The sequence below is a fragment of the Colius striatus genome, chromosome 6 (assembly GCF_028858725.1).
Source record: "Colius striatus isolate bColStr4 chromosome 6, bColStr4.1.hap1, whole genome shotgun sequence".
Lineage (NCBI taxonomy): Eukaryota > Metazoa > Chordata > Aves > Coliiformes > Coliidae > Colius > Colius striatus.
The window spans coordinates 23,210,960-23,227,062 of NC_084764.1; the positions used below are offsets into that span (position 1 = coordinate 23,210,960).

Genomic DNA, 16,103 nt, shown 5'->3' on the forward strand with positions numbered 1-16,103 from the left:
GTAAGCCTTTTACACGACACGTACTCTCAAAGAAAAGCCCAAAAACCCTAACCCACAAACACTAAATCAAACCCCAGGCCCCAAATGCAAAAGCAAGGACAACAACAAAAACTACCAAACACCCAAATTCACATTTTAAGGCACCACTCCCTAGAAGTGACTCAGTAATTAACAAGGAGGGGTTAAAAAGAGGTTACAAGGTAATTCAAAAGAGCTTCAAGTTTTTCAGATATTTTTATAGACAGGATACATAAGTAACTCTGAGTTCTTTCCAAAATCTATTAAAAAACACAAAATTATCTCAGCTCAATGGGAAAAGAACAAACTTTGGCACAAAACAAATGCCAAAGATGGTGAGAGTTGGAGATGATAACTCCACTCACAGGAGAGGGGTTATAAGGGGTGTGACTGAAACTACCCTTGTGTAAGGAAGAGTCAGCTAAAGAGCATTAGCAGGTTCAGCTGTTTGCTGAGAGATGTCCTGGAGCACAACCAGTGTCAAGATGGATGGGAAAAGATAAAAGAATGTGGAACTCAGATTTACTGAATTAAGAAATGAAAGTTGCACCTTGAGGGTTGTTAAAAGTTCAGATATGTGCTACTTTTGAGTTGCTTCTTGTTTCCTTTCAGCTGCAAAGCTTGAGGGTTTTCTTGTGTTCGCAGAAATCTAAAATTAAGAGTATTACCTTCTGGAGTGCCTGAATGTGTTGCAGGTGTTCCCCTGATGGCAGGAGGAAGGGCTGGCCACACTGCATAGCTTTCAGAGAGTCTGGCTGCCATCAGGAAAGTGTACCAAGAGCCTCTGATCACTTTGAAAGAAAGGAGAAAACTCCTTTAAAGTCCCATTTGGATAGATACACTAAATCTGCCAAGTCTTACTTTTCTGCTGTTAGTTGTTCTCTGCCCTAGAGGTGCAGCCTCCTTCTCAAGCAGCTGATATCGTCAGTCCAGAGTTTTAACAGTTTTCTTCACCCTTTAGAAATACCAATTTTCTTCTGAAGTATTGAGGAGAGGCTTTTGGTCTCTTGGATTTTTGTATTTAGAATACAGAAAGGAAGGAAAAAGAATGTTCCAGGTTCTTCGCAGATAGCATCACTTTAAGCCAAGAGTCTCCAGCTATAGTAAGTTGGCCTCAAAAACTAATGAGGTGAAAAATCAGCTGCTAGCACATATTTTTACTTCCCACTCTTCTGCCACCCAGGCGGCACTTGCACCTCACTGCCATCACCTGCCCTGGCCCTCCTGCAGGCTTTTGTAGCCCTGAGAATGCAAAGCTGAAACCCCAAAGAGTGGGATTTTGTTCTGTTGCCCTCCTGCAGGCGCGAGTCCAGAGCTTCACCATCCCAAGGGCTACTGTGGCCACCTTACCCCTTCCCTCAGGAGGGCATGGAAAGGAGGGGAGAGGTGACCTGAGGAAGGTGTTGCTGCACCTACAATACTGTCCGAGGTGCAACAGGTTCTTACCCATGCCCCCCAAAAAAGCATTAATGTGCTATTGAACTTTCAGTTCATATCCAAAGCCGCATTTCCTTTGCAGTCACTCAGGGAACGGCCTCACAGAAGAAAAAAACCACAACCACCTTCACCTGCACTGATCAATACATTTGTTTTAAGGCCTCCAAATAGCAGCACACAGGCCTAGTGCCTGCATGGCAGGCTGTTTATATTTGAGATGGTAATAAAACCTGATGAGAAAATCATTTTAGGGTTGTTGTGCAAGGTCAGTCTTGCGCCAGCGTGTGTTGTGGTGTCTTGGGCAAGTGCAGACGCCTTCCCTGTTGCTGCAGGCACGTGGCCCCTTGGGCTGCCCTTCCTGGAATGCTGGGGTGCAGGAATGACTTCTGCAAAATGGGGAAAGCTCTCAGGTTCCAAGAAAATTGCTATCGCCAAAAACCTTTCCTGAGCAGAATAGTTGTAGATATTCGTAACCCCTGGCAGAGTGTCATTTGCAGCAGCTGGAGCCTCCTGTCCTCCTCAGTGCTCAGTGTGAACATTAATTCACAGCCCTTTTTCCAGCCATTCAGCGCCAAATCTGCTGCCTGTTTCTACCCCACATCGTGCTGTACCTTTGAGAAGACCTGGAGGGCAGGAGGCCTGACCAGCATCCATAGTGCACTCTCTGCTAACTGCTTCTGTAGAAGGCAAACTTGCACAGACACAATTTGGTTTAGAGTGCATGCAACCACCCTCCCTTCCCCACTAATAGTAAAGCAGGAGACAGTTCACCTGGAGCTGGAGGTAATGCACTTTTTTAGCAATTCCAGTATTATTTTAGCTCTGTCCAAGCCAAGCTGCATCTTCTCTCACCACAATGGCTTAAGGTAAGTGCTGAGCAGCCATGCCCATCTCAGGGACACTTCAGCTGGTCCTGACTAGGCAGCATTTCATGCCAAGAGCTCGGGCAATTCCGAAGCAAAGGCTGCTCCCTCCCTAAGGACACAATACTCCAGAAGAGGCAGGAGATAACAGAAACATGCCACACCTGTAGTCCTGTGCACCACAGGCACAGTTGCCCAGTGGCCCCCGGTAACACTCGTCGGAGGGTCCGGTGGGACAAGGGGGGTCCACACCAGCTGGAAAGGAGGAGACCTAAGTGCAAGGAGCAGGGCCCCAGCGAGGCTGAATGATTTCTAGTCCCAGAGACCTGCAGCAGTAAAACACCAAGGTGCTGCGCAGTCACAGGATGCAGCTCCCCAGGCAGGGCCTGAACTGGTGACCTCCTGTCCGAAGCACCCCACAAGCCAGTCTCGTGCTGAGTTTCAAAGTACAGTTGATGACTGATGCATGATGAGACTGAATTCAGCAGGAAACCCGCCTTTGATTTCAGTGGCTTTTATTTGAGCTTATAAATGACCTGCTGTTGTAGTTATTTCAGTGAATTATTGACAGATTGTATCACTGAGTGCAAAGTGGTGTTAACTTGGCTCTGTGCACAAAGTGATCACATGGGCTTTTTGTTTTCTTCCTTGCAGAAGTTGCTGGGTTCAGCAGGTCTTGCGCTTCCTCTCCTTCACACTGGGATCCCTTCTGTGTGAGTAAACGTGTGACCGTTTCACAATGTTTCTCTGCAAACCAGTGTTTGGGAAGACTTGACTGCATTGCACAACCCTACTTGGTCAAAGTCCACTGAAACAATCCTGTCTGCTGACAGCTCATGTGAGGGCCAGAGCATGAGTCACAGCGTGACCATCTTGAGTAAGCAGGGCAGGCCACAGATCACCAGGCTGGACAGCTTCCTCCTTGCTTGGACTACAGCATGAGGAAACCCGGTGGCAAAGCAAACAAATCTAATCCCATGGAGCATTTAAAAATGCCTATTTCATTCTCATATTTGATTTTTTGTTTTCTCACCACCCAAAATGTCAGATACCAGCCCAAAGCAGTGCAGGATCCTGGGCACCAGGCTCCAGAGGGAGGAACATGCTGAACAGCTCCAGCAGTGTCCACGCTGGGGACTCGAGCTTTGTCAGGGTCACCAAAACAACAGCACGTTTGTTCAACACAGACTGTTTCTGCATGACTCTGGTGCAGGCAGAGCCCGAGTCCTACTGCTGAGCTGTGAGCTTGGAGAGGTGGCAGCCATCTCTCTCCTGGGTCCTCCCGACTTATGTTCCCTGACAAGTGACAGCTGTGTTCAGGCCCTGGAAGAGCCAGATCATCTCTGTACCCCAAGGAGGGATGTTTAGCAAAGTTGGTGGTGGTGGTTGGAGTGGTTTTGTGTAGGCCAGGTTTTGGTAACAGAGGAGCTACAGGGTGCTGCCCAGAAGAGGTGGCTTCTTAAAGATCTGCCAGAAGCTTCCTCTGTAGCTGACAAGGCCAATGCCAATCAATTCTAAGACGGACCTGCTGCTGACCAAGGCCTGTCCAATTAGTGACTGAGGTAACGTCTCTGTGAGTAACCTGTTTGAGAAGGGGAAGAAGTTGCTAGGCAGTTGCTAAACTGCAGCAGCAACAGGGAGTGAGAATGTGAAAATGTCTCCACAGACACCAAGGTCAAGGGAGAAAGGGGGAGGAGGTGCTTAGGCCCTGAAAGAAAGACTCCTCTGTGCCCTGTGATGCAGCCCATGATGAGGCAGCTGAGCCCCTGCAATCTATGAAGGCCGCTGGGGAGCAGAGATCCACTCACAGCCCATGGAGGAGCCCACACCAGAGCAGGTAGATGTCTGAAGGAGGCTGTAAATCTGTGGGAAGCCCACCATGGAGCAAGTTCCCAGCAGGACCTGGGAGTCTGTGGGGAGAGAGGAGCCCACGCCAGAGCAGGTTTGCTGTCAGGACTTGTGGTCCTGTGAGGGACTCAGGCTGGAGCAGTCGGTACCTGAAGGACTGTTCTCCCGGTGGGTGACCCACACTGGGGCAGGGTGTGAGGCCCCCGTGGGAGACCCCATGCTGGAGCAGTTTGTGAGGAGCTGTAGCCCATGGGAAGGACCCACACTGGAGAAGTTCACAAAGGACTGTCTCCTGTGGGAGGGACCCCACACTGTAGCAGTGGGAAGTGTGAGGAGACCTCCTTCTCCAAAAAAGCAGCAGCAAAGTTCATCTGCCAGAGAGCTTTGCTGCATCAATCTGTGCCTCGATCCTGGTCAGTGCAAAGACTGGCTCATCTCCAGAAATACCCAGCAGAAGATCAGTCCCAGCTTCCTTCCTTGCGTGTTTCTACTTTAGCCTCATCCCCATCAGATTACTTTAGGCTCATTAACCATGAATGTTACAGTATAAAGATAACGTGATCAGGCCAAGGACTTTGGCAGACATATGCATCTTTGCTCCTGGTGCTTAAAATAACTTGCAGCAGCTATGGCAGAACTAAGCTGCTTCTCAGTCCCCTTCTGTCTCTGGGTCTGGCACTGGGAAACCCCAATCCTGCCATACTTGCTGTGTGATACCTGTGTGGAGGTGGTAGAAGGAGAGGTGGGTGCATGTCTTGGAGTCCTACCATGCGTGGTGAGGAGGCTGGTGGGAGGTGGGCCAAAGCTAGTCTGGGGTCATGGCTTGGGTGAGGGAGGTAAAAGGCACAGTGTATCTTTGGGAGAGTAGGAGAGTGTGTGTGTGGAAGGAATAGTTTTGAGACAAAAGGAAGGTTCATAAGTGATGCTGCCCAGAGTTTGGACTCTCCTGATGCCGCAGACCCAGAGGTGACAATGGAGATCATTCTCAGTATGCCAAACATGGAGCACGGCAGCCTTTGGGACATATGGCCATCAGTGGTGATACCTGTGGTGGAAAAAGTACAACTGGCCTCTCTTGTGTATCAAGGCTTTACTGGCAGTGCTTCCCCCAGATGGGGAAAATGCCATGAGCTTGCTCAACGTGCAGGGATGGTGGTAGGCTGAGGAGCCAGACAGGGTGAGGATGTTGCCTCACACCCAGAGGACCCCATAGCCAGTCCCCAGTGAGGGTCTGCCTGAACAAGAAGTCCTCCTTGACCAGCCTGACAGCCTCCTATGAGTGCATAACTGGCTAGATGAGGGGAGAGCAGTGGATGTCATCTACCTTGACTTCAGCAAGGCTTTTGACACTGTCTCCTCATCAGAAAGCTCAGGCAGTGTGGCTTGGATGAGAGGACAGTGAGGTGGATCGAGAGCTGGCTGAATGACAGAGCCCAGAGGGTGGTGATCAATGGCACAGAATCGACTTGGAGGCCTGTGGCCAGTGGAGTTCCACAGGGATCGGTTCTGGGGCCAGTCTTGTTCAACATCTTCATCAATGACCTGGATGAGGGGACAGAGTGTACCCTCAGCAAGTTCCCTGATGACACCAAACTGGGAGGACTGGTTGATTCCCCAGAAGGCTGTGCTGCCATTCAGCAGGATCTCGACTGGCTTGAGAGTTGGGCAGAGAGGAACCTCATGAGGTTCAACAAGGACAAGTGCAGAGTGATGCTGCCCAGAGTTTGGACTCTCCTGATGCCACAGACCCAGAGGTAACAATGGAGATCATTCTCAGTATGCCAAACTGTATCTGGGAAGGAACAACCCCATGCACCAGTACAGGCTTGGAGTTGAACTGCTGGAGAGCAGCTCTGCAGAGAGAGACCTGGGAGTCCTGGTTGACTAACCATGAGTCAGCAATGTGCCAATGGCATCCTGGGATGCATCAAGAAGAGTGTGGCCAGCAGGTCAAGGGAAGTTCTGCTCCTCCTGTACTCTGCCCTGGTGAGGCCTCATCTGGAGTCCTGTGTCCAGTTCTGGGCTCCCCAGCTCAAGAGGGAACTTCTAGAGAAAGTCCAGTCCAGGGCTACCAAGACTGCAGCATCTTCCTTATTAGGAAAGGCTGCAGGACCTGGGACTGCTCAGCCTGAAATACACACTAATACTTGCAAACATTTAAAAGGTGTATGTTGAGAGGATTGGACAACACTTTTTTCTGTAGTGTCTGGTGATAGGACAAGGAGTAACAGACAAAAGCTGTAACACAAAACGTTCCACTGAAACTTTAGGAAAAACTATTTCACTGTTCAGGTGAGGGAGCCCTGGCACAGGCTGCCCAGGGAGGGTGTGGAGTCTCCTTCTCTGGAGGTTTTCAAAACCCTCCTGGGTGTGTTCCTGTGTGATCTGATCGAGGTGAGTCTGCTTTGGCAGGGGGATTGGACTAGATGATCTGTAGAGGTCCTTTCCAACCCCCACCATTCTGTGATTCTGTGATTCTGAGCCTCCAGCATATGGCAGCCAGGGCAGCAGCAGAGGGGTGAGAGCTGATGTCCTCACCACAGCCTGCGGGAGGGACCTGGAGAAGCTGCTCTTGGGGTTGGGAGATCAGCAGCTCCCAGGGCTGTGGGCTCCCTGTGAGCCTGTCCCATTGCCACAGCTGGGGGTGGGGCAGCGGGCAGCACCAGGGGCAGCCCAGTCCTAAATACTGGGTACCTCCTGGGGATGGGGACAGGCTGTGATGTTGCTGTGAGCTGCTGGAGAGCAGCCCTGCTTGACAGCCCTGGGTGGCTGAAATGGGGTCTGGGGCTGTGGGCTGGCTGTGAGTCCCTGGGTTGGCATTGGAGGCAGCAGTGCCTGTGGGTGCCCTCAGGGCCCTCAGTCCAGCATCTCCTATCTGTACTGGAAACTTGCATCTCAGGCTTAGTGATGGCACCCCAAGTGCCACCCCAGAGCGGCTCCAGCTCCCAGCAGTAGCATTCTGCCCTGCAAGAGGCCAATGCAGCGTGGGGGAGGCCTCCAGCTCAGGCACCCTGCGGGCTACTGGCAGGGCAGACACAACCTTGGCTTTGGAGTCAGCTCCGTCCCGGTGGCACACACTGCAAGCTCTGCACATGATGTCCTCAAAACCAAGATTGCCGTTATTCACTGTTCCCCATTCTCAGCTGTTGTCCCTTCCTGAGAAGCTGTGCACGCAGCCCAGGCTGGCAGATGCACAACACTGATTTGCTATCAGTGTGCAGATTTGGCCAGAGCAACACTACAGCTGAGGCACGTACACACAGACATTTCAAGCCCCAGAGACTGAGACAGTGACCAGCTACATGCAATAGCATTCTAGCTTTAGAGCTCCAGGAGTAAGGCAGGGACCTCGGGAAACCCGGCCCAATGTCTCAATTATTTTTCGAACATTTTTTGAACAGTAGATCTGATCCCAAATTTGTGTAGCTGTAGTGGAGGCTACTTGCTCCTGCATGTAGCCATTCTGGTATCTTGTGTTCACACTGGGAATCCTGTCTGAAGGAAAACACCCAGAACACAGGGATCTGTCTTGCAATCAAGGCTCCCGCTTCCATTATCCAATCCTCAAACATTGTTTGGAAATTTCATGAAATGCATTTTTGCATTGGTTCAGTTTGTTCTATTGGAATTCAGGTTTGCAGGAAAATTTAAGTCTGCAATAACTGAAAGCACAGGTAGAGAGGAGAATTAGCAAGTTCTGTCTGCAACAACCTGAATTTCCTAAAGCAATAACCAGGTGAGATGTACAGATATGAAAATAGTAGAGACAGCACCACCAGTGTAAAAGGGGACAAGTATTTAATTCTAGCTCTTTCTGACTTTTGAATTTTAACCTGTTGTGCTGCACTGGGAAAATTATTAAGTTCTTTACAAACACTTATTTTAAAATAATCGCACCATATCACACATGGCAATAAATATACAATTAACCAGACACTATCATACAGCCAACGTGATTAAAACTGCTGTACATGTAAAACTGACAGTGAAGACTTTCAATCTTTCTGAAAAATGCATTAGTGAAAATGGCTGTGCTACCTGATTTCAGTGACAGATAGATGGCTGAAAATGTATTCTCGGTAAATGTACAGGATCACCTTGCATGGTCTGTAATTACATGGATTTCAAAGGCAATGACGTATTGTAGACAGCAAAACAGAGGTGGGGTTCTGCTACAGGTGGCAACCCCATTCCACTGAATACATCAGACAAGACTCGGTTGATACCGATTGGGTGAAGAGACGTTGTAAGGCATAAAGGCTCTCTTAGCTCCAAACTGATTGAGGCATGTGCAGGCCTTTCACAGGCCGTGTGCACAGAGGTGAGTCATACCTGCCATAATTTATTATGGAATAAATGTCCACTTTTGTGCAAGATCTCTGGATTTTCTCCACTGTCCGTGTACATTCTGCAATGTCAGCTGGTTGCCAGTGGGAGGTTCTGAGGTTTGATACTTCAAGTGTTGAATATTCTCCTGAATGCTCCTTTTATTTCTGCAAATGAACTCTGCTGAGAATGCCCCGTATTCAGACAGCATCTATAATTAGTACATCTGCCCTGTGTCGAGGGCCATGCTACAGAGACCTTCTGAGGTCTGCAGATACCCGAGGATCTCAAGAGACAAACTCTCCAGCCCTCGCAGGATGACAGCGAACACGCCAACAGAGCACCGTGGCCCTTTAGGAGAAGTCTGACTCCTTGACGATTGGAACTGGTGGGGTCTTATGGTCTATTGGTTTATAAATAAAATGGAAATCTTTCTTGATTTCACTCTTTAGCAGGGAGGCTTTGATATGATGAGGCAGGGCATCTTTGTCCAGTTGCAGCCACTGGTCATCAACATAAACGAAGAGTCCATAGTCCTTGGGATGCAAGACTTCAAACTTTTCGGCACACTGCTGGCTCAGCTGCTCAGCTGTGGTGTCATTCCGGGAGGCAAGTGTCCGTGACTGAGCACCAATTTCCAGAAAAGAGATAGAGATGAAGTCCTGAAGAGGAACAAGAGGATAGATCTTGGGTTAGGACTAAAGGAGGCAGAAATTAGCCCAAAGCTCTAGCTGCCTAGAGCTCCTAAACATTCCCAAATAGCCCCCAGTGCTGTAGTTATTCTCTCCTTTCTTTCCTCTGACGGACAATGTCTAAATCAGCAAACAAACTAACAAACACCTCACCAAATAATACCCTAATAATGCTAATGCCCTGTAGAGACACATAAGTGATCTTTTTTCCCTGATTTTTAGTGAATATCCTTAGTGAGCTGTCTGCAACAGTTCCTTTTCCTGCCTTTCTACACCTCCTGAAGAAACAAGATGCCAAGTAATGGACCAGAATAAGAAACCAAAGCCTCAGAGATCTGGCCTGAAAACTCCCTGTCTCACATAAACAGGAAAGTGCTACCAGTGCCATCACCCTTGTAACTCCACCGTCACCCCAACACCTTGAGAGTATGTCCTCCAAACTTCCTTCCATCAGTAAGGAAACAGCAGCAGTTATGCTGAGAAGGATGGTTTATTTGTATCTTGTTTAGAATCACAGAATCACTTTGGTTGGAAAAGACCTTTAAGACCATCAAGTCCAACCCCTAATCTACCATTGCCAAGCCCACTGGCAGTTTCAGGCAATAATGACTTTGGGATGACTTTCCCCTTGCCAAACTCACGAGGAACAGAATCTAGAGAACCTTTGGTTATAATGCAACCTTTGTGCTTAATTTATGTCTGTGAAGTTTAAAAAACTTCCCAGCCTTTTTGGTGAGAAATTACTCAGGTTTCCCCACAGAGGGAAGTTGTGCCAAATATTTGAACTCTGGATTTCGAAACTGCATTTACTGTGTGTCGCTGTAGATGAGTTAAAGCAGCCAGAGGGCTGTATGGGGCCACGCTGAACGCCTCAGCAAGCTGTTTATCTTGTCAGGATGGGCTCACGTCTCTCTGATATTACCCCTCCTCCAAAGGAATGGAAACCAGCCCTTACGTGCTGGGAGCAGTGGGCATCTTCTGGGGAAACGTGGCATTTGCTTGCCCATGCTAGGTACCCTCTGTGAACTGCTGCCAGAGCAGCACTTGGGGCTGGCTGGATGTTTGATGTGTCTCAGACACCATTCACACCTTCTGAGATGATTGAGGACTGTTTTGACTGTGATGTGGGAAGCATATTAAACCCCGTGCTTTCACAGGGCTACATGGGCTGTGCCTACCCTTCAGGAGACTTTCCCCTCTGCATTCTCAGTTTTAAGTTTCGCGCTGTGAAGGCTTTACAGAACTGAGACGCAGCCTTTGCTGCCTCCCCGTGGGTGACAACTTGATCACAGGACATGGAGGGGCAGAGCATCCTGCCTGCCCGGTTCTGCACCCAGCCTCACCATGGATGGAGACCCAGAGCACTCATCCATCCTGGGAACCTCTCCCACTGGTGCATGAGGAGGTCTTCGCCAGGCCATACTCAGCATGGGCATCAAAGCTAGCCAGGCATTGCTGGGTCTGCCCTTCTGCCAGGCAGGAGAAGCCAAGCTCTGGAAGATGCGTGTCTGACCAGCACTTGGGATGTCTCAGGTCCACCTACAGCTTTATGCCACCTAGGAACCACTTCTACATAGCCTGCTCACATCTCCTCAGCTTAGCCCAGGAACTCGCCATGCCCTGGAGCAGAGGGGTTCCCTGCCTCCCCACCACAGCTCTCTGCATGCAAGGCTCCCAGCACTGCTCCCTCAAGAACCAAACAACAAATCACTGTGCAGTCATACTTAGACTGATATCATTACGAGGGTATTTCAAGGCTTCAGAATGTGTTTTTAAAGTCATCTGTATTTCAAATGAGGTGTGTTTTTTTAAGACGTGTGTGGGAATACAACAACAGACTGGTGAGGAGGACTGTAAATATGCTCAAATGACCTGCAGCTGGAGTGTCGAAAAACACATCTATCAACAACACTAATTGTTGCTTAACCCTGTGTGCTTGGCAAGTAGAGCATCCTTGCTTAGATAACACAGGCCTGTGATGGGCTCAGAGGCACCTATCAGACATTCTCAAGATTCCTGCCTTGCTGTGGGAAGGATCGAAGCACAGTGGAAAATTACACCAACCCCTGATTTACAGGAGAAAAGCAGCAGAGAAAAACAGTCCTTGCTTTCCTGCTCTGCTGCTGGCAGGGCTGATCTCCGCGGTGCTGTGTCCCGCTCATGTGAGGTGCAGCTTTGGAGAGCCCCTGCATTGTGAGGTAATGAATACATTTGCTGTTGGCATTTTACCCGTGGTTCTGTGGTTGTTCCTGTGTCCTGCCTGTGTTGGGTCACACATTTGGGGTAGTCGGCGGGATCCAGGAACAGCCATACTCTTGTTTAGGAAAATGCTGATGACTGCTTGTGTTCTGGGGTGGCCCAGTATTCAGGAGTGGATCCCCATGGCTGCTTTCCTGTCTAAACTGTAGCACTGTGGTCTGGTGCTGTCACTGCTTACTTTTATATTCATGATCTATTGATTATGTCAGATGCAATATCAGAAATTGAAACAGCTGCTGAATCAATGACAGCACATTTACAAGACCAAGGCTAGACAGTTAATCCAAAGAAAATACAGGGCCCTAGTGCTACTCTGTAATTCTTGGGACTGTTTTGGCATGGCAGATTAAAGAAATACCAAATAAGGTACAGCTAACAGTCCAGAGATTTCCTGTACAAACTACAGTAAAACAGTTCCAGACCTTTTGGGGATGTTTAGGATATTGGAGAACTTTTCTGCCTATACTAGTGGAAACTGCTCCCCTGCCCTGCCCCTTGGAGATACCCCTACAGTTCCTGTGGAGGAAGCATCCCTTATGACAAGTTAATAGAAAAAAAAAAGATGCCAGGTTTACTGATGAAAGCACAACATACACAGAAACTACAGGGGAAATGGAATCATTTACACTTATAGCTTGCATGGTAAGACTAGGACGTATTAGTCTAGACATGAAGACTAGTATAGTAATCCCTGAGAATGCCGTATGGTTCTATATTCCAACTTATCCTCTTATTTTACATCCTTTGTTGATATCAAATTCTCAGGTTCTTGTATTTCAGGTATCTTTGACAATCACCTGTATCTGATCTAGATGGGAGAGTATTGCAACAGTATTGCTGATATCATGAAACCAACACAAAATTGAAGTCCAGTCTGAAAAAGTGAAGCCACAGTCCTCCAGTGTGTGAGGGCAATTTACCTCACATCAGATTACCAAACCCAGACTAATATTACCTGAAGGAACTGGAGCAACAGCATATATATATTACTGAAAGAAGATGACACTCCTGTTTTCCTCTTTTATCACAGGTTGGCCTGTTTTATAGTCTGTGCTACAAGCACATATTTCTGCAAGATCAGTGTGGCAACATTTAACTCAATTTGCCTCCACTGTAAGTAACTCATCTGCCTTTTACGTTCAAGAAACCTTAGAACTGTTAACAACATGTGTCAGTGGTGTGCATCATTATAGAGATATGTTCATTTCTTTCTATATGTGTTTGTTGCATGCCTTCTGGAGTTGTTCTTCCCTACACCCCACAAATCTAAATTAATATTTCAAGTTTTGCCAGCACTAGTAAAAGTGGTCTCTTGAGCGAGGGGCTGGAATATGGGAGCATAATGGAAGATTGGCAAGGAGCATTGTAAATATGCTCAAGTGACCTGCAGCTGGAGTGTCGAAAAACACATCTTTCAACGACACTAATTGTTGCTTAGTCCCGTGTGCTTGGCAAGTAGAGCATCCTTGTTTAGATAACACAGGGCTGTGATGGGCTCAGAGGCACCTATCAGACATCAGAAACCCCTTGGATCATGAGGCAACGAGAATGAATTTGCTGCTGTTATTGTATCTGTGGTTCTGTGGTTGTTCCTGCGTCCTGCCTGTGTCAGCCCACACAAGGTGGAAATCTCACCCTGTATGTACTCTCATTTTTTAAATAGTGATTTGGGTTAACTTTGTTTTTAAATAGTTATCATATGAAAAAATCCCTAAGTATGTCAAGAGCATGTCCACCTTCCAGAATTTTCCCTGGAGAGCCCTGACAGGTACCTGGACGGATGAGCGGGAAGCGCGGGCCTTGTTCAGCGTCCTCCGCCGCTCCCAGCGGTGAATGGAATCCTGCACCTCCACGCTCAGCTGCCGCGTCACCGTGAGCTTGTCGTAGTTCTTGATGTGCTCCAGGGCCCCGTACGTGGTGGTTAAATAATAAGAACCTGTGAAAGGAGAAGGTCTTGTATGAACATCATCCCTGCACAGGCCCTTCATTTCCACTTCCATCCTGCCTGCTTGTGCCGCCCTAATGCTTGCACTCTCGGTGCCTCATTGCAGTGAGTGCAAGAGTGTCAAAGTCACTTCAAGAGAAGTGAGACCTGATAACCGTGGTGTCCTCTACTCCCTTCTGCTTCACAGCAATGTCACTGTCTGCAATGCTGAAGTGGTAGATGCTCTAAGAGTAAACACAGACTGAAGTCAAACTACTACAAAAACTACTTTCACAAACAAACCCAAACCATTCTTTTATCCAATCTAAACCTAAACCCATTGCACCTTGTCCCATCACTACAGGTCTTGGCAAAAAGTTTTTCTCAGTCTTTATGTATTGAAAGATTGTAATGATGTCTCCACAGAGTCTTCTATTCTCTAAACTGAAAAACCCCAACTGTCTCAGACTTTCTTCATAGGAGAGGTATTCCAGCCATTTGACCGTTTTCATGGTTTCCTCTGGACCAGCCCCAGCACCTCCACACCCGTCTTGCACTGGGGATGTCAGAGCTGGATGCAGCCCTGTAGGTGGGCTTTCACCAGAGCAGAGGAGAGAGGCAGAATCACCTCCCTCAACCTGCTGGCCACATTGCTTTAGATGCAGCCCAGGATATGGTCGACAACATTTATAGCCTGGGTCCCCTGTGGGTTCAGCACCACTGAAGGCTGTCTCAGACCTGCAGATATAAGTTACTCTCTCCTCCCTCCATCTCCATCAAGTAGATAGGGAGCCCAGGCGTTTTTCTGAGAGTAAGTCCTGGACTATTTCAAGCTGTGGGATAAATCTTGGTAAAGCAGAGAAATGGAGAATAAAGCAGTAAATAACTGCAGCCAGTCCTTTTGCCTCAGAAGCTCCCTGATTGCTGTGGTATAGGCTGCAGCAGGTGATGATTAAGCAATGACAGCAGCCAGGGAAGCTGCTGGGTCATGATAAGAACAGGCTTCATCAACACAGGTGAAGATAAGCCCTGACAGGAGGGCAGAGTTGAATATGAGGAAGCTGTGTCTTTGGTTGAGGGGCAGCCCCATGTCAGGCCACAGCCCCAGTGGCAGGTTAATTAAAAGTGCTTATTTTCCCAGTTGCCTCCCAGGCTCAGCTCTGCTGACGAGCAAGAGGCTCAGGCCAGGGCACTTCTGTGCAGAGGGAAGGAGCCCTCCTGTGAGGTGACCTGCAAGTAGTGCAGTGGCCCACAGGCAGCAGGGTCCAGGACACCTTCCCCAGGGCAAGAGCAGGCCTGGCCTGAAGCCACAAGAAGCAAAGAGAGAATTGGGGCATTTGATAAAAGGACAATCATTGGAAGATGTAAGGAAAAAAGGTGCAAAAGCCAAAAGGGAACAATCAATATGATTTAGATGAGCTATTGGATGTGGCTTGGGAGGTTTATCGTAATGGGAACACCATTGCTTTAGTTCAAAATCCTCAGAAAGGGGCTGGGTGCCAGTAGCAGCAAGAGAGGATGTGTGAGTACAGAGCAATGTGCATATTGCAAACAAACAGGGCACTGGAAAAGGAGTTGCCCTCGACTGAGAGAGAGAAGTTCCTCTCAAAACCCCCTTCCATGAAGGAGCCTAGAGACTTCTTTCCCAGCACAGCCTCTGGTTACAGCCCAGTTGGGGAAGGAGGTAGAATTTTTAGTTAATGCTGGATCATCCTGTTCTGTGCTAAGCACTTTAGAAGGACAAGTCAAGAAACAATAACAGTTATTGGTGTCACAGGGGCTGGGGAAAACCATCCATTCTTTAAACCAATTAAGTTTAAATTGGGAAAGCACTGGGTAAGATAATGACTTTTATATCTGCCAGACTTACCTAGAGCATTGTTGGGGAGGGATTTATTGGAAAAGTTTGAAAGAAATCAAGTTTGAAAAAGGAGAAATATCTGTTAATGTAGCCCCATTGGAACTAGAAGAAGCTGTGGCTGACTTTATTAACAATGTAATATCCAGCCTTCCAGGTGAAGCAGAGGACACTATGATTCTTGTTGTGTGGATGGTCAGAGACAGTAGTTTGTAAAGATTCAACTGAAACAGAGAGCCAGGCTGGTAAGATTGAAACAATATCAAATTAAAACAGAAGCAAAAGGAGGGCTCGAACCTCCAGTAAATAAATTCCGTACATTTGGGTTTGGTTCACAGTAATTGATTTAAAAGATGCTTTCTTTTGTATTCCCTTGAGTGAGGAGAGCCAGGAATTATTTGCCTTTGAACAGGAAAGCCCTTGACCCGAAGCACAGCTGACTTGGGCAGTGCTCCCACAAGGATTTAAGAACAGCCCTACTATTTTTGGAAATCAACTAGCAAAAAACCTGGCACGTTGGGGGAAGACTAATTCAAATAGAACATTATTACCGTATGTTGATGACATATTAATAGCAACAGAGCCTCAGGAAGAGCAAGTCCAGATGAGGATTGACCTACTGAATTTTCTCAGACTGAGGGGCTATCGAGCCGCAGAGGAACAGGCAAAAAGAGCTAAAGAGACTGCTTTATATCAAGGATTTGAGATTTGCCAAGGACACCGAAGTTTAAGCCGGGAAAGAAAAGAAGCTGCTTGCGAAGTCCCTGGGCCCGGAAGGCCACGGGAACTGCGTGTGTTTCTGGCGACGGCCGCACGGTGTCGCCTCTGGATTGCTAACAACGGACGGTTCGCGAAGCCGCTGCGCAGCTGTTGCCGAC

General features: G+C 48.1%; 1 protein-coding gene across 1 annotated transcript in view; it reads right to left on the reverse strand.

Moving 5' to 3' along the window:
- Positions 1-7,947: 7,947 nt before the first annotated feature.
- Positions 7,948-16,103, reverse strand: part of RIN3 (Ras and Rab interactor 3) — a 74,863-nt gene continuing 66,707 nt past the window's right edge. Inside the window, exons 9-10 of the mRNA XM_061997763.1 lie at positions 13,216-13,379; positions 7,948-9,154 (exon numbers count right to left, since the gene is read on the reverse strand). Coding sequence (XP_061853747.1) covers positions 8,846-9,154; positions 13,216-13,379 — 473 coding nt within the window. The 3' untranslated portion in view covers positions 7,948-8,845. The remainder of the gene's footprint in view (positions 9,155-13,215; positions 13,380-16,103) is intronic.